The sequence below is a fragment of the Danio rerio genome, chromosome 2 (assembly GCF_049306965.1).
Source record: "Danio rerio strain Tuebingen ecotype United States chromosome 2, GRCz12tu, whole genome shotgun sequence".
NCBI classification, from domain to species: domain Eukaryota; kingdom Metazoa; phylum Chordata; class Actinopteri; order Cypriniformes; family Danionidae; genus Danio; species Danio rerio.
In genome coordinates, this window is record NC_133177.1 from 29,050,001 (window position 1) to 29,076,725 (window position 26,725).

Sequence of the window (26,725 nt, forward strand, 5' to 3'; positions counted from 1 at the left end):
AACACAATTGAGGGACACCTAAGAAAGACAAAATTATATAACATCAATTATTAAAGAAGCAGTTTTAAACAACTTAAAGCGAAAATATGTAAATATAGTAGTCAGGACTCATTGTTGTTTCATATGTAGGTGTATGCATGAATATGTAATGTAGGGTAGCAATGTTGGATGTACAAAAAAAAAAAAGTAATATAATATAACAAAACAAAACAAAAAGTCCAGTCCAAAGTAGCAGCCTCCTCAAAATGTTAGACATTAGATTTTTAAAGGGTCCAGAGAAGTCAGTAATTGATGTTTCCTATTACAACTAAGATTAAGGCAACCCTCAATCCAACCCAGATAGACTCTCTATGCCATAGGAAGTCACAACATCCTTATACTTTTTAGAATATCCATTGTGAATGCACTACTTATATCATTTATATTACAAAATTGCATAGAATAGTGCATAAGTATACGATTTGGGATGCACATACAGTAATTATTACTGCTTTTCTGGGATTGCTTATAGAATGTCATCTCCTGCTCTTCATTTACCATTTCGAATTCCTGTGGGTCCTCATATAGAAAGTAGGTTTAGTTATTTGTTCTAGTTTTTGTTCCAGGTCATATACGGCTGCTGTAAAGGCTGTTTTTAAGTGCATGTCTGTCCCCGTGGATGTCCAGCAGTCTGCTAAGTGAAAAATGCACCTTGCTCAGCATTCATTTTCTGCTGCTCTGGATGAAAAATGGACCATCTAAAATCCCCCAAGAAGCTGATCCTGTTGTAAATGTCAAGAGAAGTCGGCGAGTATAGCGCATGCTAAACATGTTTGACACTTCTGCTTCCAAACTGGCCATCATAAGGATTCGACTGCGTTGCACAAACCTCAAGTCAAGATTCATGATGAGAATAATGTTTCATGCCCTCAGAGTCGGCCAGTTCTTGTAGCACTTTGGCAGACAATGGGCAGAGCAATAAATCAATGCAAACATGACTGTTGCCGTGGCAACTGGCTCTAACAAGTGGCTGGCATTTGGCTTGTTTATTCCTGCTGAGAACCAATTGATACCCGCTTGCGTAGGCAACTCATTGTCTGATCTGTTTATTTAGTGACGTACAACCTAGCACAATGTCACAGGCCCAGGAAATCACCCTAAAAAGCTACATAGTTAATGAAGCAGTCAAGTCAATATGAATAAAGCAGTTCCAGAGGGATGGATTTGGAACAGACAGTTGTTTATACAGTTATTCACAGTTATTTCTCCTTTTTTACACTTATATTGGTCATCGTTGCATCTGAATTCGCATTTTTAGACTAATATTGGTCATTTTTGCATTACTTTATAGTAGTTAAACCATTCACAAAACTTACAATTTGGATCACATTTACAAATTTGAATTGTATGTTAGTTTTGTCAGCAAACAAACAAACAAAAACCAAATAGGAAACATAATTTGCGTTCCATTTTCTAAACTACCACTGCAATGTTCTAAAATAATTGTGTACTGTTGAATCTTTCATATACCCCATTTTGCCTTTTGATTTGCCTTAATCCTTTGTGGCATAGATTCAACAAGGTGCTGGAAATATTCCTCAGATATTTTGGTCCTTATTGACATGATAGCATTACACAGTTGCTGCAGATTTGTTGGCTGCACATTCACAACGCAAATCTCCCATTTGTGCCCACAGGCCTGCCAGTCACTGGATATTTTCTATGTAAATCCTAGAGATGGTTGTGTGTGAAAATCCTAGTAGATCAGCAGTTTCTAAAATACTCAGACCCGCCTGTCTGGTACCAACAACCATGCCACATTCAAAGTCACTTAAATCACCTTTGTTCCCCATTCTGACTGCAGCAGATCATCTTGATCATGTCTATATGCCTAAATCCATTGAGTTGCTGCCATGTGATTGGCTGATTAGAAATTTGCATTAATAAGCAGTTGAAAAGGTGTACCTAATAAAGTGGCGGGTGAGTGTACATAAGCAATATAACCATATTATCAGACGATATATTTATATTTAGAGACTTTAAAAGAATAGATTTTTAAAAGTAATTTAAATTTTATAATTTTTTTATATCTTATACTGTATATTATTTATTGTTGTTGATGTCTGTATTGCTATAAACTGTTTTAATACTCATTATTTCCTCATACAATTTATTTGCCATGAAATAGCAAGGGAAGCTAATATGGTTATAAACTCATCTCTCTCTTCATTTTCACTGGCATTTTCGATTGTTGAGTGTTTGTAGTATTTTTCCAATTTCACATGTCTATCCCATTTGTCCAATGCAAATGTCAGTTTTGCATTAATTAAATAAATTAGTTGCCACTTCAATGAACACCCCCATCATTTCTACTGTCCACTCATTGGGTATCCAGGTTATTGTGTTGTGAACCTTGTGTGTATATGTGTGATATGGCCTCCTTTAATGCAGAGGCATCCATCACATCGGCGTGATGTATAAATCCCATTTGTATTGATCCACTCTCAGGGGGGAGAAAGAGAGAGAGGTGTGGAGAATGGAAAGCAGGAGGAGAAGATCCAAACAGATGATGAGTCAACAGAGAGAGACTGGAGAGGACAGACAGTGACCCCACTGAGCAGCCATAAGCTGTTTGCACTGCAGTTTTAATTGCCTTTTCTCTTTTTAATTAAAGCTGCTCTGCGGAGAAAGTGGAGCTTGGGAAAGTGATTTATATTTCATTTGTGTCTGACAGTTTTACATAATTGACTTGTTTATCCAGCACGCTGTCTCCCGTTTGGTTTTGCTTATTGTTTTCCGGATATATGTAAATGCGTCCATCTTCAAAAATGCTCATTTTGTCTGTGGTCTGCTCTTTGTTTTTCGTTTTTTTCATCTTGACCACTCTGGATTGTGAGTTGTGGCCAAAGATAGAAAAAACTCTGTGTTTTTTGGCTGAACTTCTCCTTGGTATTCTGCATATTTGTTGGTATGGAAACAGTCTTTGAAATACCTGCTGCCACCTGAGCTAGCAATCAAAGTGTTGAGCATTGTTGGCAGTTTTTAAGTTCTTCAGATTCACTTATTTTGCTGCTGTTTTTAATGTAGGAGACTCTCTTTTCGACATTTTTTTCTTTTCTTACTGGACCTGTGAGACCTGTAACAACCAGACTTTTTAGGTTGCTAGTTGTTATTTATACGTATTATATGGCTATCTGGAATACTCTATTCTGATTGGTCAGTCTCAACATTTCAAGGTATGTTATTTTCAGTTAACAACCACTAAATAACATGAGCTCACCCAGAAACTTCGAAATCACCTTGACCATTAGTAAATAAGCAGACATTCACATCAATATACTTGCATCCACATTCATATGTATCTGCTTGTCTGTCAAGCTTCTGTTTTGTATTGTTTGCCACCATTTTTTGAATTAATATATCATAGTTTATTCTCTATTCAAGCGGTTGTATTTCTATCAGCTTCACGGTTTTGACAGTTGGGCACCATCTTGAGACTGAATAATGCACAGGTCAGTGAATTCTCTATTCAGTCATTTTCGCTAATGTCACCTTCATCTTTTTGAAAGTTTGGTGCCTTCTTGTGACTGAATAATGCACAGGTTAGTGAATGCCCCATCAGCTGTTTTCATTTTTATCAGTTTTGCATTTAAAAAGATAATAAACTATTACATCTAAGAACAATGTTTTGTCAATTTTTTTCGGTTTGTGGCAAGTAGGTGTTTAATAAGAAGGATAAAGTACTTCCAGGAGGTTGTTTTTCACAGAACAATATAAGACTACAAGTGTATATTTGAAAAACAAAACATGGCAACTACATTTCCAACGTTTCCACAAAAGTAACTAGACGATTTTTAAAAAAGCTTATCATTAAAACATTCAAAGATGCACTTTACTAGAGCCTTAAAATAACTATGAACGGAAAAAAAATACAAATGAAAAATAAATAAATGAGAAAGTGTAACATTATATTATATTATATTATATTATATTATATTATATTATATTATATTATATTATATTATATTATGAGATTTTTTATTATTATTGTTGTTAAGTAAGAAGCTGTAATCATTATCTTTTCTATTCATCCTGTTATAAAAGTGCAATTTTACTCCATGACAAGGCTCCTCAAGCCATCAGTGTCTCCGCGGAGTGATCTAATTGGCCGCCGGTAACTTACGGGCTGTTTGTGATTGGCTGTAATATGCAGTGTCACCATGCGGATGCCCTGCTCTGCTTGTCTCACTGTAATTACTTTGCATGCTTGACTGAGTTTCTCCATTAATGCCAAACACTCTCAGTGCCCACTGAATTATTCCATCGATCCCTTTTTGTTTTTGACTGCTCTTTTTTTCTAATTTCCCTTTTGTTTCAAGCCCAACAACTTTAAGAATCAAATAAAAATAAAGCCATTATATTAGATGGGATTATTTGCAAACCCATTAGTTACACGGTATGGGAACAGTTTTTCACAGGAACGGTGTTTACATCTTTCTTTGACCTTCCTTTGGGATAAATGATGTGGTTCTTTATCAAAGATGTGTGGTGATTTGTTTGTTTTTGTTTTCTAGTATTATGAAATCTAGAAGTCACTACTGTTTTATCAACAGCCTTGTGGTTGTGATGTGTACAATTGACGATACACTTTGTAATAATCATGATATCAAATCCAAATGTAACCCTTTTAAACATGTAATAAAAGATTTATTAATCATTCAATTAACTTATACAGTGCATATATGTAAAATAATTTTTTATATACTTTGAAAATCTTTTAAAGATGTTTAGTAAATGGCAAATATAATTAGCAAAAATATTTGTTAGTTACAAAATGGTAACAATGTAAAAAGACATGGGACGATAACTGTTTTCAAGATTTACTGTGGTTTGGAAAGGTCAAGGTTTTAAAACCGCCAGCATTTTCTACTATACCGTTCCTAAGGTCAAATTTATTTAGGTGTTATTTAGTTTTTTTAGGACAACAGTATCTCCAGCAGAAAATATATTCTAAGTTGTCATTTTAAATTGTTTTTTGAAACCAATGAAGACGGCAGAATTGAATTATTCATTTTTGTTATATAGCCTGACATGTTAACTATTCCAAAATTTTATAAATGTTTCTCATGTCTGGCATCAATACAAATAGCAATTGAAACAAACTTTAGATTTTCTACATAATAATAGTGTATAAATAAAAATAGTAACACAAACAACTAAATGATGCAATTGACAAATTCTAAATAAACATCAAAATGATGTAAATAAGAACAGTATAATGGAAAAATATAATAGAAAAAAAGTAGTAAATAAATACTTTAAATAATCAAAATTAGATTTTTCGACTGAAAGAGAAAATGGCTTTCATAATGGACGCGGAAAGCGGTTCGCTTTAATATCCAATCATTGTATTTCATCATGACAAAGACATTTTGTTTGCTGTGTTGACCAAAGTGTAAGAGCAGCAGCATGCATGTATGACAGTCAAAGATCAAAATAGCTCAGCATTCCACTCTGGATTTGCTGGATGTGCTGCCAAGGCAACGCTGGTAAAATGATGCATCTCAACTCATTCACTGTCAGTAAAATGTGCTTGTTTTATTGCCTTGTGTATTTAAAACAGTATAATTTAAGTTACTGAGTTCAATTTAAAGTCTTACAAAATTATATTACTTAATAAAATGATAAGCTATTATAGTTAATAATTATTGTAATAAATAATTATTATAGTTTTCGACCAAGTGCATCCAGAATTTTCAGTTTTGGCCTCAGCCCAGAATTTTCATTTCTGTGCATTCCTAGTTATATAAATGAAAGTAATTTGAAGCGTTTTAATAAATATATCTAAAACAAATAAATAAATAAAAAAAGCAAGGCAAATAAAATGTGAATAAAGATAATCGCAAATAAATTCACATACAGGAATCACCTAAACTGCTCAATACGAAACCCCCACAATGAGATAATAAGCCCAGTGACCCCATTATGACATCATCAGCCCAATGGCCCAATTATGACATCATCAACCCACTGACCTGCTCTAACCATAGAAACATCTGCACTTCAGCCACTGCAATAGCAGGGTTCAGAATAAAATGATAAATAGAATGAATGCTGAAAAAAGAATATTCTGACACACTCGTTCTCATGCATATTGTCCTGGCGAGGCTTCATTTGGCCCTGCTCTTCATCTGATGTGCTCTGGCAGAAGCGGGTCTCTCTGCATGGCTGTTTGCTGTACTGATCTGAGTTCAGAGATGTGCACGGACAGGCCGATCATGACCTTGTAACACTGTCGCTTCTTACCAGGATGCTGGTTTGGCCCGCAGGCCCATCATTTCCATCTATCCCTGCTGCTCTTTTCCCTGCTGCTTCTTTCATCTCAGCTTCACTCCCTCACTGTGGCTCTTTTCACTCTCCTGGGAAACCAAGTAGCCCATATTAGCAGTCAATAGTGTATTCACACTCTCTCTCTCACACACACGAACAGAGCTACACATTAGCCACATTTCTGCTTCATGTAGGTCACAGGGGATGATATGATGCTGGAATGAAGCTCGCAGTGTGAGGACATGTTGTGGAGCCTCGGAGTAATTTTGCAAGTCAGAGATGATCAAAGATTTGAGGATGTTTGTGAAATCATGCATCATTTACGGACAGGACTTCCTGTTTTGTCAGTGCATGTGTATAAACATCATTTGTTTCAGATACAAACTAATGCTGATGTTATTGCATGCTTAAATTAACTGTCAACATACACAAACAAAAAAACATAATTCATTCTTATATGGTTACAAAAGCTGTGCAGCTTTCTTCAACAGAATGCAAAAAGTGATGATATCTTAAACAATGTTTCCATCATCTTTTTCCATTTACCGATTTGAAAGAAAGAGAATGAATGAATCATTGAAGGGATTGATACTGCAATAAGTGAAGAAATAAAACAATAAATACATACATGCAATTAAATAAATGATTGCTGTGCAATGAGTTAAATGCAATGAAATAAATGCAATGTGATGCAATAAAATAAATGCAATGCAATGAAATAAATGCAATGTGATGCAATAAAATAAATGCAATGCAATGAAATAAATGCAATGCAGTGCAGTGAAGTAGATGCAATGAAATAAATACAATGCAATGAAATAAATGCAATGCAACGAAATGAAATAAATGCAATGCAATAAAATAAAGGCAATGCCATGAAAAAAATGCAATAAAATAAATGCAATGCAAATAAATAAATGCAATGCATTAAATGCAATGCAATGAAATTAATTGAATGCAGTGCAATGAAGTAAATGCAATTAAATAAATGCAATGCAAGAAAGTAAATGCAATGAAATGAACGCAGTGCGATTGAAATAAATGCAATTAAATAAATAATTACTAAAAATTAAAACTATTTTACAAGAAAATACTATAATAGTATTTTTTTTCAGCTATACATTTCCTTTGTGTTTTACTGTTGTACTTTCTTTAATTATGTTTGCTTAAATTAAAATATATGAAAAATCTAATAGTAAAAAAAAGTAAATAAAGAAACTGGAATAGAGTAAATAGAGTGATTTAAGGGTGAATGAGGGTATGAATGAAAGAACCAAAAGAATGGAATAAAGCTAGTGTGGTGATAGTGTTACTGAAACTGCGCTGTTATGCAGATTTTCAGTAGTAGAAACGGGACAAGCGGCTTGGCTGGATTGATGGATGGTGAATTGTGTATTACCCCACTTTGTTATTCAGTGTGATTGGGGATTCTGTGTGCCGTTTTGTTTTTTACTTTATTGTCCTTGTGAAATTTCCTTCTTGTCAGTGCTTGCCTGATTTAATATTCCCACAAGACAAGGACTTGAGCTCTGAATGAATTTTCAAGGCTGCCTTTTAAAATTTCAAAAACACTTTTATTTTTTCATTTGAGAGTAGAAGGGGATTAATAAACTGTCCAACACAACTGAAAGATGCACTTTGAACGGGGGAAAATTGGACTCTCTTTTCTCTTTTGTTTTCCTCATATCCGTGCTTTAGATTGTTTGATCTTCAGGAGTCAAACAGCAGTTGGAGAAGCTCAGAACTTTAAATTAAAAAAGCGTAAATTTGTTCTACTTCAATCTTAGCAGAGAGAAATTGGTTTAAACACTGCTGCTCAAATACTCTCGCTTCTATTGACCACTAGATTTAACTGGAATCTGGTATTGAATAATTCTCTAAGTGGAAATGTGCTGAGGGAACTGGTTTTATTATTATGCATTATAAAAGCTTGTAGTGTACTACTGAAGACATCTGTACCACTAGCCTGACTGAAATGGCAATATTGTATTTTTATTGTACAGTGGTCCCTCATTATTCATGTGAATTACGTTTTAAAAATAACCCTCAATAGGTGAAATCTGCAAAGCAGTCAGCTTTAATTTTTTTACAAGTATTATAGATGTTTTAAGGCTATAAAACTCCTCACTACACCATACTGTACACTTTTCTCAGAGAGGCATTTACGTTTTCACACTTTTCTGCTGTTTAAACACTGTCAAAGTTCAAACTATCATAAATAGTCCTGAATTATAGAATGAAACCAAAGATCAAAACCTGTTTCAGGCACAAACATTCATCACTGTCAGAAAAAGATTCATAAAGCTTTTGGCTTTTTTAGCTTTTATGCGGATAATGTTGGCATCACGCATAATGTTCTTTTTTCTTGCAGTCACAGATCTAAAAACTAAAGCAGACTCCATCCTTAAGGGGGTCACACACACCGTATGTGCTGCGCACATGACAGTTGAAAGTAACACACAACGAACATGCACATTCGCATATCATTTTAAATGAAACCATTCAGATGGCACTCTGTTGCGTGGCAGAAATATGAATAGTGTCCTCCTACACTCTCAGAAATAAAGGTACGTGAGCTTTCACTTGGGTGGTACTTTTTCAAATGGTACGAATTTGTACCTAAAAGGTCCATAATAATACCTCAAGGGTACATATTAGTACCTAAAAAGTACAAAAATGTTCCTCTTAAAATTCGTAGGTACTAATATATACGTTTGAGGTACAAATATGGACCCTTTAAGTACAAATATCTACCTTTTGAAAAAGTATTACCCCAGTGACTGCTTGCATACCTTTATTTCTAAGAGTGTACAGAGTTTTAGCTGGGCACCACAGACAGCCGCTGACATGCTGTGCCAGTGTGCATACACTGATATAAATGTTTACAATTCTAAAATGCGTGGCGTGGCGTGGCGTGGCGTGGCGGACCCCCCTTTATGATGAGATGACCTTGCTGCAGACAGTTACAATCTTTTTTTGCTTCCTTGTTGAAACTCACACTGCTAGCGATCAAAGATTTATGTTAATTTGGCAAGCTGAACACATTCTGTACTGTACAGAAGACATACAGGAGATTAACTGACAATGGTCTACAGCCAATCAGGACACAGAACACAATGCGCTGTAAAGAAAAAAAAAGACATCCGCAAAACTGAGAGGCCGCAAGAGGTTAACGACGTTATGACAACTCCAAACAAAACATTTAAATGTTTTGACTGCACATTATGCATTTTTGCCAGTGTTTTTTAAATATCAGAATTCTGTTTCTGCCAGTGGTGGAAGGACTCCAGAAAAATCATACTTAAGTAAGTACCAACACTTGCCCATAAAATGTAGTGCAAGTAGAGTAAAAGCTTCTGTTTTAAATATTACTCAAAATAGGAGTAAGAAGTAGTGCTTTAAAAAAAATTGGTCAAGAGTAGTGAGTAATGAGTATTACCTTGTAAAAAGGTTGAGGTGTTTACAATTTGTGTGTGTGTGTGTGTGTGTGTGTGTGTGTGTGTGTGTGTGTGTGTGTGTGTGTGTGTGTGTGTGTGTGTGTGTGTGTGTGTGTGTGTGTGTGTGTGTGAAAACGTAACATTCTGTAGGGAATTTAGTGGTTTAAGGCTATTTGGTAATCTAAGGGCTGCACAGAATTGGAAAAATCTGACATTGCGATATTTTCTTTTGCTCCAATATAAATTGCAATACAAAAATAATTTTACTATATTATTTTAATAGCTTTATTTGAAAGAAATTCATATTTAGATTGAATGGTGTGATCAAGGCTTTTTTATGCAGTGCATTTTCATAAAATGTAATAAATTACAAGCATATATAAAAACGACAGAGTAAAACTAAAAATTAAATAAGTGAAGTTTCACAAACTAATTTCGAGAGGAGCACGTGATATGATTGACCGCAGCTGGTCTCTCATCTAAAATCAGTTGTTAACCAATCAGATTAATCCAAACTCACAAGTAGCCCAGCTAAAAAAAAAATACTCCCTTATCTTTGATTTTCAAGAAACCCCCTCATCCACCCCATCTCCCCCTTTCTTTGTTTACCACGGGGAGCTCTCAAGAACTTTCTGATCTCATGCTACCCCTACATGCTCAATCGACCAGACGGGAGCAATGGGCTCAATTATCTCTGAGCTCAGGGTTCTCTCCTGGGACTGCATGCCATACCAGGTTTCATTGGTAAAACAATATCTAAGTGTGAACTCTTGAAACAGCTTTATGGTTTTCTGTGGAGTCTAACAGTATTCAAATACAAAAACAATCAAACATAAAATAACATGGGCATTATGGTATAAATAATTTTTACAATGATATAAAAATAAGAATTAATATCTTTATCATTTGATTTTCAATAAATAGTCTAATCCTGCAATGTGACTATCACCGATACACACATTGCGATATCGATGTTGTTCAGCCCGACTTTTAATGCTTCCAAACAGTTTGAGCATTTACTGTATAAAGCACCCATGTCCTCAGGTTGTTCAGTATGATGCGATTTACTTTCTATGTGCGATTTGATTGGACAGGAATCACAGGATGGATATTTCTACTTAGTCAATCCCCGTAAACAGGACAAATAAAGTAGTAACTGCAGGTTGAAATAAAATAGTGGAGTAAAAGTAGCGATTCAGCACTGAAAGTGTACTCAAGTGAAAGTAAGAGTACACATTTTTAAAGCTACTTACTGTAGTAAATCACAATTGCTGAGGAAAAGCTACTCGAATACAGTAATTTGAGTAATTTGTTACTTTACATCACTGGTTCCTACTCTAATTTGTTGCTAAAATATAAACATTTCAACTTTGGATGTAATAACTTGTCAACTTATGTCAAGTATACTGTACATATAATTCAGTGAATAAGAATGGCACTAATATATGATAAACTTAATTCATGCCACCTAAACATACTTCTTGTATATTATATATAACTGACACAACGCTATTATTAAACCCACCAAAACAAAAAAAGCATATTGTAATTTATTGAATTGTTTTTGTGTCACTAAAAATGTTTAGTGAATTTCACGCATTAGCAGAAAACGGCATGGACCAAAAGACTTGCTTAATGACACCTGAAGTACTGTCATTTATTTTAGTTCTTCTTCGTGTCAGCATGTAAGCTAACCCTTGTGGAGTCTGTCAAAGTGTCTGCAAACTGTAATTTAGCTCTGGAGCAAACTGTGCAAACCGGTCTGCAGGGCATCGCTCCACAGACTCTGTATATCAGGCCGGATGAGCAAAACAGGAGAGATCAGCAGTTTTCTCCTGCACTTCTTACTGTAAGTGTTGCTAGGCTGCTGTATTTGGAGCCGTTCGCATTTTAATGGCCCTCAATGGGCTTTGTAATTGAATTGGTATGCAGAAGAGAGATGGACCCAACAGGCCCGCTGTCTGATTATAGGCTGATTGCATACTGAGAAAGAAAGAGAGGGAGTGAGAGAGAGAAAGACATCGTGTTGAATTATTTGCCATGGCTCTATTTCTTGGATGATTCTCGAGTCCCAGGAGGGATTATTTTTGAGGGTGATTTGCACTCCTAAGGCTCATTAAAACTTGTCCTTTTAACACCCATAGACTATTTTTTTCATATTTGTTTTGCTTTATTGATTCAACACTGGAGCAATACTTTGAGACAGGAAATGAGATGTTTTTATGGTAAAGTGTGTCTGTTTTTTTTTAATGCTGACATATAGGTTGAATTATGCTCTCAGCAGCAGCTGTTCAAGTGTTTACTGCTTTTGAATCTATTAAAGTGTTTATTGCTGGGCTTTTTATGTCAGTCTGATTATCAGTTTTGACTACTGGAGAAATTCATTTTTTTAAGTTTACTCTTCCAGTTCTCTTGAAATGAAATGTATTGCCTTTCATGGAAATATAAGTGACATTGTGGTATTTTATAAACTGATGTTTTCGTTTTCTCTGATCTGGCTCATTCATGTAAATTCTGATTCCTTTTTATATTTTAGTTGTTTTGAAATAGTATTATTACATTGTTAGTTAACGTAACAACAATGACTAGTGTTTGTTGTTTTTTAAAAATGCAATTGTATTTAATAAGTAAATATCTTGATTGACGAAAGTAGTTTTATTATTGTTATTATCATCATCATTATTATTAGTGGTGTAACGGATCAAGAATCTCACGGTTTTTTTGTCACAGATTGGACCACTTTTCAGATCAGCCAAAAAGTGGAGGATACAAATATAATTTGCTTTCCATTTATTACAAAAACTGTACTGCAAGAAAGTTTTGGTTTTAACAAACAGAACTTACAAATTACAAATAAAATGAAGAAATAATCAGCTGAAAAAAAATAAATTGTAAAATATTCAGTACTGTGAAAAATTCACTGTTACTACTACGGTTACTAAACGTAGAAATCTAAAATTACAAAAAAAAATTGTACATTTCATATTTATTTTTAGTCTATAATTTTAAATAAATTATTAAGTTATTCATTCATAAAACTTTGTTTCATTGCTAGATGTCTTATTTTTAAAGATTTTTTTCAGTGGCATGTTTTGGATGGTTGGTTGTTGCCACATACTGGTTAAATAATGTCATTTCTGCCTAAAACTTTTAAGCATAAAGTTAAATGTATGATGATAATTTTAATCTTACAATAAACATATACTAAACTATGAACTTTTATCCCAGTACTTCTGTGTTATTTGACTGTTTATAACTGACTCAAAAGACTAAAAATCTCTTTCTCAATTTTTGCGTTTTCAGATTTGAATGCAGCGATTCAAAGGTTTAACAAACATATGCAAATCACCATCATTTATAATTTGTTGCGAGGGTGTTGAGATCCTGATCTTTTAATGATTAGTTGTACTGCTTACACTGAATGCATTAATGCAGACTAAACAAGTAGTGACAGAAAAAACCCCTAATGAAACCTACCACATCCCAAATAACCTACACTCACTTCCGTCATCATTATATTTTACAGGAAAGCCTAAATGCTTTCATACATGTGATTTGAATGACTTGAGGGATGCTCTCTCTCTCTCTGTGATTGTTACAAATTTAGGATTATTCGACCAGTAAAAAAAATGTTAATCCAAAGACAATGTGTGTTTTGAACTGTGGGTTGTGATACGTATGAATCATTAAATAAAATCACTTTTGTTGTCGCATCATCAGCAGCACATGTGCTATTAAAAAAAAAAGTGATTTGATTTATGAATTATTGATCGACCGTAATCGGTTACATCCCTAATTATTATCAACAACAGCAACTTTCAAAGTTGTTGAAACCTGTTGTTGTTCAGTTTGTTGTTTTTGGTTGTTGTTGTTATTGATAAATATTGAATATCTATATTATCACTGCACAATATATAGAATTTTGTAAAAATATCAATCAAAATTTTTTTATTATTATTATCAACCATTACACCAATAAGAAACAGTGAATGAAAAAGTTCTGGAAAGTGACTTTGACCCAATCTCAATTCTACCCCTTAGCCCTTTACCTTACCCCTACCCCTCGTTTTGCACGTTTACGCCAAGGGGGAGGACTGTCCCAATTCTGTTTAGCTTGAAGTTGTAGGGCTAAGGGGAAGGGGTAAATAGCCCTTCGAACAAAGAATTTTCAGGACCCCACTCAAAACCACAATGGCAGTATTGCAGAACCCAGAAGTAAGGAGATGCACAAAGTAGTATTTTTTTGTCAGTATTATGAATTTTTATGCCAAAAAAATACATTTTAATATATTCATAATCATAACCGCGTTCATGCTTTACCGTCATGCTTAAAAAAAAAAAACGCAAAAAAACCCGCTAAATTTCGCGATCTATAATCCATAATCATAACTCCTGTACAGCAGTCTCACAACATTCTGACACTCGAGTACCCTGTCAGTAAGGTCTAGTGGCTGAGAATGAGCTTTTTACAGTGTCTGCTATAATGTTAATGTTGTTTTTGGTGTGTTTACATAGATGAAAAAGGCCACTGTGTAAATACACTGTACAGTTATGATCTTATTGACACATTAGATTGTTATGATAACATGATATATGCCTTCAGTGATTTCCTGAAGATAAATACCCAAAAATAGCTCTCTTGATTGATATTTAATTAATTATGTTTCAATAACTTATTTTGTGTGTACCAATCTGATTTTTTAGCGCATCATGCAGCATAATAAAATGTCAATGTGCGTCTCTTTAAAAAAAGGTATGGCTGCTGTATGACAATTGACAAGGCAAGCAAGCCATATAAAGAAAGCAGTAGACAGCAAAGGAGTAACTTGACTCTGTTTCAAGTGTTTTGATTTTCCTGTTTGTTCTTGATGTTTGCAGGTTGATATACTGATTATTATACTGATGATATTACTGATGCCACAATACCCTGCATGAGTTTGCCCACAGTGCATGAATGTGACACCTACGGAGAATGAATGTGACACTTCCACTCTGCTTCACGCTTCCGTTTAGCCACAAGTCTGTGAACGGGGTGTAACTTTCACTCTGAATGTTTTGGCAATGCTTTCTGCAGCCTTCATGTAGCACTCGAGCAGCGTGTGGAGAGTTTTGCTGATCGGCTGCTGTGAAATGACAGATTGAAGCAGGCTGACGCTCAAGCATTTCCCCCATTAGCACTGCTGAATAAGCCTCAGTGTTTAAATGTTCAGTCATAGCAAAACACAGGTCTACCTTCCAGCTGTTGACCTCCTCTAATATTTCTAAAACGTAACTTCAAGTCTGTTCTTGTAGTTTTTAGACACCTTAGAGGTCAAAAGTTTTGCCCTGGTGTGAATTGGCAATTCAGCGCCAATGGAAAAAGTCAGTTGAGTGTTATCAGGAACGTTCAGCTTGCGCCGCGTCTCTGCATCCATGCGGAGAAGCCACTGGCGGATTGGTTTCAGCGGGAATGGAGCAACGCTTCTCTCCTGCATCTTAAACAGTTTGGCTATCTCATTAAAGCCGGTTGTTTTCCTGACACTGCAGGCGATCCCCGTCGTCTCACCTCTGCGGGCCTTTGTCTCTCATCCTCTTGCTAACTCAATCATGTAATGCTGCAAAATAAGGCGGCGAGACTCTGTCAAACAGCAGCACTTTAACTGCTAGTGTCAGTCAAGGCAAATTACTATTGGCTGTCAGTGAAACTGCAGAAACCACTTGCAAATTTCTGACATGTTATGGCAGCCTCGTAATGACATATTCAATATCAGGTCTCTGTTGCTAATTAGGGAACACTGGGAGATTTGAATGTCCATCCAAGAGCTTAGCAGTCAATTAGCGAAGATCTTTTTTTCTGTCAGTATTATTATTTATTTGTGCTATTTTTGCCAGAGTAGATTGACATGATTGGCGTTTGTTGTTACTATATAAACGGCAAAATTATAGTAAAAAAATGTGTTTAAATTCACAATTATCAGCCCTCCTGTGAATGATATATTTTTGAAAAGTATTTTCAAATTGAGATTTGTTTTTAACTAATTTTGTTTGTCTTTGCCATTATGACTGGACATAATATTTTACTTGTTATTTTGCAAGATTTTATTATTTAACTTAAAGTGTAAGGCTTAAAAGCTTCACTACATGTTACCCATGTTAGCTTGGAAAGTTAGGCAACACATTGTAAAACAGCGGTTTGTTTTGTAGCCAATCGAAAAAATTCATGGTTCTTAAGAGAGCTAATAATATTTTCACTTACAAAAAATAAACTCCTGTTTTCCAGCCAAACTAAAACATTCTTCACAATAGAATAAACAAATAATAATAATTGGAAATGCTGTGCTTTCTGCAGTTTCTTGATGTGTTAAACATCAATTGGAAAATAAATATTTTTTAAATAATAAAAGTGTTTATAGCCACAACCATTACATATCAGGGCACTCAACCTGGGGTCTGTGCGAGTCCTAATGCCCCAGTGAAATGAAGAGGTTACCATACTGTCAGTGAGCGCCATCTTTCGAATGAGACGTTAAACCAAGGTCTTGACTCTCTGTAGTCATTAAAATCCCATGGCACTTCTCATAAAAAGTAAGGGTGTAACCCGGTTGTCCTGGCCAAATTCCCTCCATCGGCTCTCATGGCCTCCTAACAATTCTTATTCGCTGAATTGGCTCTATCACTGTCACTCCAGTCCATCAGTAGCTGGTGTGTGGTGTGCACACTGGCGTCGTTGTCCTGTGGCCGCCGTTGCATCATCCAAATAGATGCTGCACAATGGTGGGGGTGTAGAGAGACCCTTCCAATGATTGCGAAGCACTTTTGATGGCCATAAACGATAAATGCGCTATATAAATACACCATACATTACATATTGAATTTACATTAGAGTACATTATTATTTTCTACCCTAATATACTGGATTATGTTTTATTATTTCAGTGTTAACCAGTTATTTATTTTATTTGTTTAGATTTTTAATGCTGTAAATTAGATCTTACAATATTTAGACAGTTCTTCAGGTTTTAATTTGAGATATTGATAAAGTAGCTTGAAACTAATATCAGTAATGGCACACATCCATCCATCCCTCCCACTCGTGCTCCCTCTATCCATCCATCTATCCCTTTATTGATGTGAAATTGTACCTACTGGACAAGAAGTCAAACCAGATAGAGGAGGATGAAGGATGTCATGCATCAAGTAGACCCTGTTGAAACCCATTTACATGCTTGTTATGGGAGCCATTAGTGGACTTAATGTTAGTTAATGAACTTTACTTAGTCCTGCCTTTCCCTGCCACCACACCGCTACAGTCAACAACAAACATCAAAAACTTCTTTTTTTGTACCAATGTCCTTTTACCTTGGGAAATTTTAGAAAACTACCACAGTGGTAATACTATAATACGATTTGAGATCAGAGTCATTACTGCATTCATATATTCCATGTTATTTCTACCGCCTTTTGAAGTGTTTGGTCTGTGGATTTTAATTTCATCAGTACAGAAAAAGCTCAGTTCATCTTCACGGCCTCTTTCATCCCTGCTCTGTTTACTCCGGCAGAGAGCGAGCGATTTCTATTATTATACAGTAATTCCTGTTTGTAACCTGCTGTTGAGCGATGCCATTAAGAGTCAGAGCTCAGGAGATATACAGCCAGAAGTATACAGCATTCATAAGATATGCTTTTTTAAATCCAATAATCCTCATTCATGCAAGCTGTTACTGCCGATCTAGGTCACAAAGACCTATGGCTGAATGGAGCTGCGTTTTGTTAAAGCACAGACTCTCTGCTGACTTTATAAGGATCACATACATTATAATGCAATCCAATGCCTATATAAGGGTGAGACTATTGTGCATTAGGGGATGAAACCGGGTCATCGGTTTGTAGTGTGTTTGTTTAGTCATACTGTAGATGGCATGTTTTTGAGGTTCAGGGTTGAAATCAATGGTTGAACACCTGCTGATAGTGGAATAACTCTTCATGTTCAGTTTGGGAAAAAAGAGAATTGGATTTTTCTTCTGAATGACAGCTGAATCTATTCAATGAGGCCTTAAAAAAAGCAACTCCCCTCTCTCCCTCGCTTTCACTCTCTTTCTGTGTGTGTGTGTGTGTGTGTGTGTGTGTGTGTGTGTGTGTGTGTGTGTGTGTGTGTGTGTGTATGTGTATATGTGTGGGATATTATGCTATGGTAAGAGACTGTGCATGTTTACATGAGATGAATTTTTTTTTTTTTTTTACCCAGTAATGGGGCCTCTGAAGTGGTCTTGTCATTTGCCTGACAATCTCTCTTTTGGCCCACTGACAAATAGTCAAGGACGTTCAGCTTAGGCTATGTTGAGTTCTAAATCTCAGGCTATGCTTTCCCACAAAGCTGAATTCTGTTTGATCTGACCAGGGTTGGAAATGTGACAAATATCCCACAAAAAGGAATAATATTAAATGTAATTAGGCAAAAAAAAGAAGATTCAAATCTGCAATTTAAAAAGATTCAAATCTGTAAAATGTGGTACATTTAAAGTAAAGAAGTGAAATGAGCAATTTTGAGGCATTTTAATTTGATCTAAGCATGATTCATCAGTTTGTTTTTGTTTTGAGTGTTTACATTATAACTGGTTTCTCAGCATAAACAAACTGCTGATACTATGTAAGAAAGGAATACTTTTGCAGCTTTTGTAATTATAAGGGGAGTTTTTGTAAGTGGGTAATTTGCACTAGACTAAATGAATAAAACCGACATGTTGGTGTAGATTTGATGAACCAAACATTCATATGCAAAAGCATATACTGTATATGGAGATATGGATAACACACTACTGAAAACAATACTATAATCAATATGCGAATCATTAGTTTATGGCATCCTAAAGACACTTCTCATGTGGAGAATGAAGACACATGCATTGCTAAGATATGATTTTAATTTTATTTTAATTTTTTCCACAGACTTTAACAATCTTGATGGTTCTGTGTGTTTTGTCTATACAGCTGATCTTTATTTTGTATTTTCTATTGGATTCAGGTTAGGGGATTGGATGGGCCATTCTACAGCTTGATTTTCTTTTTCTCAAATCATTTGAGAGTTTTCTTGGTTGTGTTTTGAATCATTGTCTTGCATTGCTTGTTTATTTTCATATTCGTCATCCTGCTTATGTAGATATTGGACTAAGGCAGCTGATAGTAATTTACACTGACAAGGGCAGAGGGTTGAAAAACTACTGACAGATTTCAGCTGCTGTCTGGGCTTTCACTGCCTTTCTACACATTCCTTTTTTCATTTGTTCAATGATTTTTCTTGTCATTTAATTTTATTACACATAACTTTAGTTGTTAACTAATTAGACTTGTTTTCTTTATATATACTGTGAATGTATTTCTTTGGTTGTTATCAACATCTGGTAAAAATTTTAAGTCAACGGCACCTTTAGACGTATGCTGTCTGAGAAAATGGTGACATGTTGAATTCTTATTTACCCTACGGTATATATTAATTGTCATTGCGATAATAAAAGTAGTTTTTTCTTTGTGAAGGATTTTTTGATGATTTTTACTTCATCCTATGCAGTAATAGTTTAATTCTGTATGCTTTATCCATTTGATTCATTAAATGAATTTAAATTTATTTGAAGCCTCTGACCGATCATTGAACCTGGGGTACTAGGGGATAGTCCAAAATTTGTCATAATATTGCAGTAAAACCTAAAATATTTATTTAAATACTTCATTGATGAAATTTTTTGATAATAATTGGTGACAGATTGTGGATAACTTTGTACATGTTTAAACAATACTGAATGATTTCAACAGTTGATTGCTGTTTGATAAGTCAACACCTAATGTAATTAATGACTTTATAATTATAAAAGCTAGAAATTTAAAAAGACCCTTTTTGTCAATGCCAAATTCTAAAATCTTATTTGGATAACTTAAATTTATAAGCAGTAATGCGGCCTCTCAGGTAGTCTTGTCATTTGTTTGACAATCTTTCTTTTGGCCCACCGACAAATAGTCAAGGACGTTCAGCCTAATGTTATGTTGAGTTCTGAATCTCAGGCTATGCTTTTCTGATTTCCTTTTGTTCTGACATTTAACTGTCAAGATATCTTGATCCACCGTATCTCTGTTTACTTCCTCTAGTGCTTTGCTGTCTTTATCCCTCTATCTGTTTGTCTGCCTTCTGAAGCAAGTGTGTTGCTGGGTGTCAAGGTGGGAGACTGATTTAATTTAAATGAGTGCCGGCTGCCGATTGGCTGAATGTTTCCATGCCTGTCCCCTACATCAGGAGTAGGACATGGCAGATACTTGAGGATATGCTTTACCTGCATGTCAAATCATGTGAATCCCTGCTATATTCACCTTATTTTTCGCCGATGAGCGGGCGCAGCCATTTGAATCTTTTTGGCTCAAGACTTCCAGTCTTATTCATTTCCATTCATTTTTAGACATTAAAAACTGCTTGTTTCGCTGTTTGGTGTTATAAACTAATATTTTCTTATTGCATTATTTCACTTGGTCTGTAATGTCATGCAAACATTTGTTTGTAGAGCAAGTAGTTTGACCGTTTTCTGCCGTTTATTATTCCTAGTCATTTCTCCCATAGGCGACTGAATCGGACGTTCTAAAACAATCGCGAAAACAGGCGCACTTCTGCATTGTAGAATAAGGTCAATAGGCAAAACCAGAATAAAGGGAGTAGTAGTGTGGCTAAATATGTCAAACAATGTTTTTAATCTCTTAAACCAGTTCATGAAATGTGTATCCAATGAACACATTACTTAAATACTTGTTTGGGTGGGTATACATATTCTGATCTCGCAATCTAATATTACTGTATGAAATAAGCTTATGCAATATATGTATGAATTTGAAAGTAGACAATGACCTGAGGCATCATTTAATTAATATCATTAATCATTAACTTGTAACAAAACAAAGCTGAATGCTGAAAATTTGTTTTAGAATAAAAAAACTGGTGAGAACTTTGTTTTCCACTTTCATTTTTATTTATTTATTTATTTTTGCTTTCAAATAGGCCTGTCTTGAAATGTATTTTTGGTTGTACAATATGTTGGACCAAAATATATTGCGTTAAATATTATTGTCATTTTAAGACCATTGTATGCCACTCATTATATAATGGCAGAATGAAAATATATCATCGCAATGCAAGTACACTCTTCCAAAGAACACATACTATTTTATTTAATTATAGTCATTTTAACAATTTATTAATTAGGCATTGGAATCAGAATGTGAAAATGCATGTCCTAAATATATGATAATAAATGTTAACAAAAAAGTGCAAGGTTTTGAGGCTGCAATATCTGCTACCAGATCTGTTTTCAGTTGTCAGACACCCAAATGAAAATATGCACCATAAAGTAATTTATGGTAAATACTATAGTGATAGTGATATTTTAAAACCATACTGACACTGTCACCTCCAATAGAGATAGAGAGGTTCAATCAGCTAAAATGTTGCTAGAATTGTTTAAGGGCGATAAATATTGCATCATCAAAAATTATTTTAATTTATTTTAATAATTTCCATGTGTTGTGTGATAAGTCGATATTGATTATTGTGACTGGCCTACTTTCAAACCAAACTTACCACTTTAGAAGGCAAAGTGTAAATCCTGCCCACTTCAACAGAACAACAAAGACAAGCTCTAAACCTTTCAGGCCCAGTTCACACCTGTACATCTTTTGTGATGGGATAAATAAATACATCTTAATATCAGGTATAAACCGGGTCTTTTAAGAAATACTAATGTTTTAAGAGCTAACGGAGGATTGGGACGTAATGAGTATGAAGACGTGCCAAACATTCCTTTATCCCCCTTCAGTGTAAACACTGTGAAATCTGGGGTTAGCTACTCTGACACAATTCATACTGCAATGACTTTAATTATGAAAAAAAAAAACCTCCTTGTGATTCAGGAATGGGGACAGAGACTGTGTAAACCTCCATGTGAGTGTGATTTAAGAATTGTGTGTGCGTATTTAACTGTTGAAGGCCAGTAAGCTTCTGTGGGTGGTTTAATGATATTTAGCTAATGCAGCTGCACTGAGTTTTTTTATTTATTTTATTTTATTTTTTTATTTATTTTTTAAATAATGAATTGTTCTCCACTCTTGACTCTTTTTAAAGGATCATGTGAAAATGAGAACTGCAATAGTAGCTGCTGTAAGACAAAAAATCTGTCAAATCTACTGGGCAGTTCATTACCTACATTTATTGCTTTAGCAGACACTTTAATACAAAGAGATTTGCAAATGAGGATAAAAGAAGCACTTTAGAAGGCAGCAATATAGCAATATATGCCATGATATATATATATATATATTTAATACTTTTATAAAGTCCTTGTAGTAAAGTTTTGATAAAGGTGTCTGGTACACATGGAGAGGAAAAAAACACAAGTGGTTTGTTTAGTCCACTCATCTGCATGAAGCACCCTCAGAATTGCACAATGTATTCACAGAAACATAAAGTGTTTGTAAGAAAGTGTCTGGTGCAAATGGAGAGGAAAGAATTGGCAATTTAAAATGTCAATTCTAATATTGTCAGTCAAGTCACTGTCAAACTACAGTTAAATAGAGACATTTTCAACAGCAAAGCTAATGTTGAGTCTGAACGATAAATAATTCATAAATAAACAGCAGAAAAAGCTTTTTATTAAGGTTAATCATATAATAATATACAACATTTAATGTATGCAACTTTAAATTAAGTTTTTTTTTTTTTTAACAGTGAGCTTGAACTGATTTACAATATTTAAAATAACAAAAATACTAATTTTAATGTGCTTTCACACCTGTAGATCAATTGTTTTGTTTCAAAACAGTGATTAAAATTGTTACAATGTTTATTTCTGTTCTTGGTGCAGTTCGTTTTTGCACTGCAAAGTTTCTAAATAGAACAAAATAGCTAAAACAAGTCAAGTACGAGTCAACTCTCCTCAAATAGGTCAGAGTTCTCCTGTTTATTTTTCAGTCATGCTCAGCTTTAATTTTTGTTTATGAGCAACAAGACATTATAAGCAAAAAGCTGCCCTTTAATTTTGAATGGTGACACCCACAGCATTATAGGCTTTACATTATAGAGAGAAAACAGATAAACCAAGATTGCAGTTCTGTCGATTTCCCTTACTGATAAACAGCTCTCGTTAATACTTCAGCGTGATTTCACTTTTGTATTTGACATGAAACGCACATTTACCGGTAGGAATTATGACATCCCGCCCTAATCATCATCCTCTCTTTATATAGCTATATACTGTATACCTATTACTAATCAATAACACACAATGATATAGCCTGGTTCGGTATAGTTTGTTTGATCACATTGCTTTCTCACTACAATCAATCCGCTCCAGAGTTCGTTTTAATCAAGCATAGACCACCTCATTCAGGCGATCTCAGACAGATTGTTTTGGTGCAGATCTGAGCACGATTGCTTATTTCACTTTTACTAAACGAATGGGGGAAACGTGCCAGGTTCCAAAGCAAAAGTCTAGGTGTGAAAGCACCCTTAGTTTGTAAAATATAAAAATTGCTACTTTTTACTGTATTTATTAATCAAAATGAGTGATTCTTATTTGTATCATTAAAGGTTTTACATTTTAACTGACTAAACCTGTTTTAATGTCCTTATCTTTAAAAGAAAGGAGCCTTTTAATATAAAAATCACATCATGATTGTATGAAGTGTGCATGGCAGTCTTGCTCTTTACAGAATGCTTAAGACAAAAAACATAGTAAACAAAGACTATTGTTTTATTACATTGACATGAGTAATCAAATTAAATATAGGTTTAACCAACCTGCTTTTGTTTTGTAGTAATTAATAACCAATTATACAACAATTGTTTCTTTGTGAACCGTTTTCCCAGGGTGTGTTTGTTTGGATAAACAGAAAATGATGTAATTGAGGTCAGCTAGCCTAAGCATTAAGATATGTTGTTGACATTTCATGTCTTCTGCCTTTATTTCATTAATCTGCACAATCAATTTATGTAATTGGAAACTGCTGCTTGTTACTTTGTTTAGAGCTGGAATGTTTAATATGATAAATCTTTTCCATTTTGATGTAAACTTAGTGTTTGTTTCCCATGATCAAGTCGCAATAATATTCAAAGTAATGTGCTTTTTCCTAATCACAATCTCTGTTTGTTTCTCTGCAGGGCCGACATGTCAAAACAGGTCAACTGGCTGCTATCAAGTGCATGGATGTCACAGGGGTGAGTTCATTTTCATCATATCTTCTGTATTGACCTCTATTTATTTTCGAAGTTCTTTCACAGACAAGACGTCAAAGCCTCTTGAAGAGTCCTCGGCTCAAATCACAAATCTTCAGGCTTAGCTGGTCTTATTTTTGACGTTTTATTATAGCCATATATCCTCCGGGCTTAGTTTCTTCCTCATTTATTCTCTGGGTGATAAAGTATGACGTCTTCCTAATCACCTTTTAGCATCCTCCTTTATAACAGTGGGGAAAAGATAATAAAAAAACAATAATGTCTTCTGTAGAGTTGTCTAAAACGACAGTCTGTTTTTGTTTATTTTGAAAGCAGTTGCATTTGAATCAGTATTTCAGCCACGGCTGGTCTTTTTACGGCAGATTTTTCCAATCTCGCCTTTTATTTTTAATCTAAAGTCAATTTAGCATTTAATAAGCTGTTGTAGATTTTGAAATACCATAGCGAATTCAATTCACAGGCTGTTATGGTTTTCACTGGCCACCGTTGGATGTGTTTGTAATGGCTTGTGCCTGCCCCTCGTTATTTCAGGGTGAATAGCGCTTGATTAGCGGATTGACTGGATCCTTGTTTTGTAGCATGAAACGGCCTCCCTGTACTGTTTATATGATGGACTGTGGCTACTACAAAACCTTTTCTGCTGGGTTTATAGATGTAGTGTCTTAAAATGCTTGGGATGCAGTACAGGTTGACAGTACTGCAGATTTGAGACATACTTTGTAGTACATCTCAACAAACTCTTTTAAAATGGATTTCAAAGACTAGAAAAGTCATTATTTCTAATCAACAGCTTTTTTTAGTGCATTATACACAACAGATTGTTTCAAATAGTTTTACAGACAGTAATAAAGAGGAAAATTGCAATTATGTAAGCTTTATAAAATATGAGAAATTCTTTTGTCAAATAAGTTTTATTGAAGACAAAGATTCAAGATGAAAAGAATTCTGTCTACATATTTTATCCGCATATAACATAGGCCTGCAAATTAGTTATTTGTGACTTACATTTTTTCAATAACTTCTCCAAAAACTCCATTTATCGACTTTTTATTTTATAGTATTTAGTAGGCAATTCCAGATCCAATAGCATGATCGGAAATCAGGCCCAATCATGCGGTTTCAGACTCGATCGGAATCAAACTTTAACTCCCGATCAGGACTCAAATATATAGGTGAATTACTGATTTGAAAACATTCAGGATGTGGAAAAAAAAATAATAAAAAAAAAAAAAAAAAAAAAAATATATATATATATATATATATATATATATATATATATATATATATATATATATATATATATATATATATATATAAATATATATATATATATATATATATATATATATATTAGTAAAAATGAAATGCATAGAAAATCCTTTAAATACTTAATGGAGTTGTGAGGGCACCCTGCCGTCAGATTGGATTGTTCCTGTAAATTAGTGTTTGACCTGTAGTGAATGAGCGCGCAGATAAAGAGAGTTGTCATTAGCTCAGATCGCCGTTCATCAGCATGATCTTGAGAAGAGCTCATTGAATTGAGGACCCTAACAGGCTCCCAGAGGGACACTCTAGTAAAGATGTCATTCATGGGGCCAAGAGCTAATCTTGCGCTCTCTGCCCTCCATCTACTTCATGTAAAAAGCACCTGCATTTGTAAGTGGGCCAGAGTGGTCTTGCAGGCCTCTAGCATTACTCCAGAAAGTAGAAATTGTGAGCTATCCCGTCATCTCCTGCTTGCTTGTGTCTTCACAGGAGGAAGAGGAGGAGATCAAAGCGGAGATCAACATGTTGAAGAAATACTCTCACCACAGGAACATCGCCACCTACTATGGTGCCTTTATTAAAAAGAACCCACCCGGCGTGGACGACCAGCTGTGGGTGAGTAACATGACCCTCTGTGTCAGTAGACATGGAGGAAGAGCATATTCATCTGTGACCCACACACACACTGCCCTGTGTGTATGTGATATTTTGGGGGGGGGTGTATCAATGATAAATGGGGCATAGGTGAACATTGATGAGCTGGAATCAAAGCGCTATTGTCTTGCCTTCACACATTTTGTCCTGAGAAGAATATTTGGAAGTTTTAGAACTTTGTAAAGGCTGTGAGATCTTTTTATAAACATTTAAATATGTCTTTATGTTGCCACCATGTTTTGGGGTTGACCAGTACAGGTCTCCAAACGCTATGCAGAGATAGTAATCAACATTTAAAGTGGATCAAAACTTTCCTCAAAGTTTTCCTAAAACCAAAATGTGTACCTGTTCTCATCTTATGAAGGCTTTTGAATATTTTTGATCCACTTCAAATGGTAACTGCTGTAGAGCAAATGTGCTTTGAAATCCTAGTCTCGTTTATAAAGAGTATGCAATATCCATTTATATCTTCGATCTATTAGCATCACACATTTAAGCTAATCTTATCTTTTAAACTCATGGTGTACATCATGGTTTCATCTACAGCTACCTAAACACCAAACTTTTGAACTGTCTAAAGATTGCTCCTCTTTCTCTCCATGTGGGTATTTGGTATATAGATATACACGTTTGCGATCAGGATTTTCTGTAGTATTATTTGTGTGCTTGAGTTTGTTAATTGTAATGAGACTAACATAAAGCTTTTTGTTTATACTGTATGTGACAATCTCGTTTTTCAACCACACCTACATTGCACCAAGTTAAATACATCTCATGTTTTGAATATGCAGCTAGCGCAGTGCATGTCTTGTGATAAGAA

General features: G+C 34.8%; 1 protein-coding gene across 8 annotated transcripts in view; it reads left to right on the forward strand.

The window, feature by feature from the left end:
• Nucleotides 1-26,725, forward strand: part of tnika (TRAF2 and NCK interacting kinase a) — a 159,439-nt gene that overhangs the window by 55,222 nt on the left and 77,492 nt on the right. For all 8 annotated transcript variants that reach the window (XM_005163387.5, XM_005163388.5, XM_005163390.5 and 5 more), the window contains 2 exon segments: nucleotides 23,911-23,967; nucleotides 25,741-25,866. In XM_005163387.5, coding sequence (XP_005163444.1) covers nucleotides 23,911-23,967; nucleotides 25,741-25,866 — 183 coding nt within the window.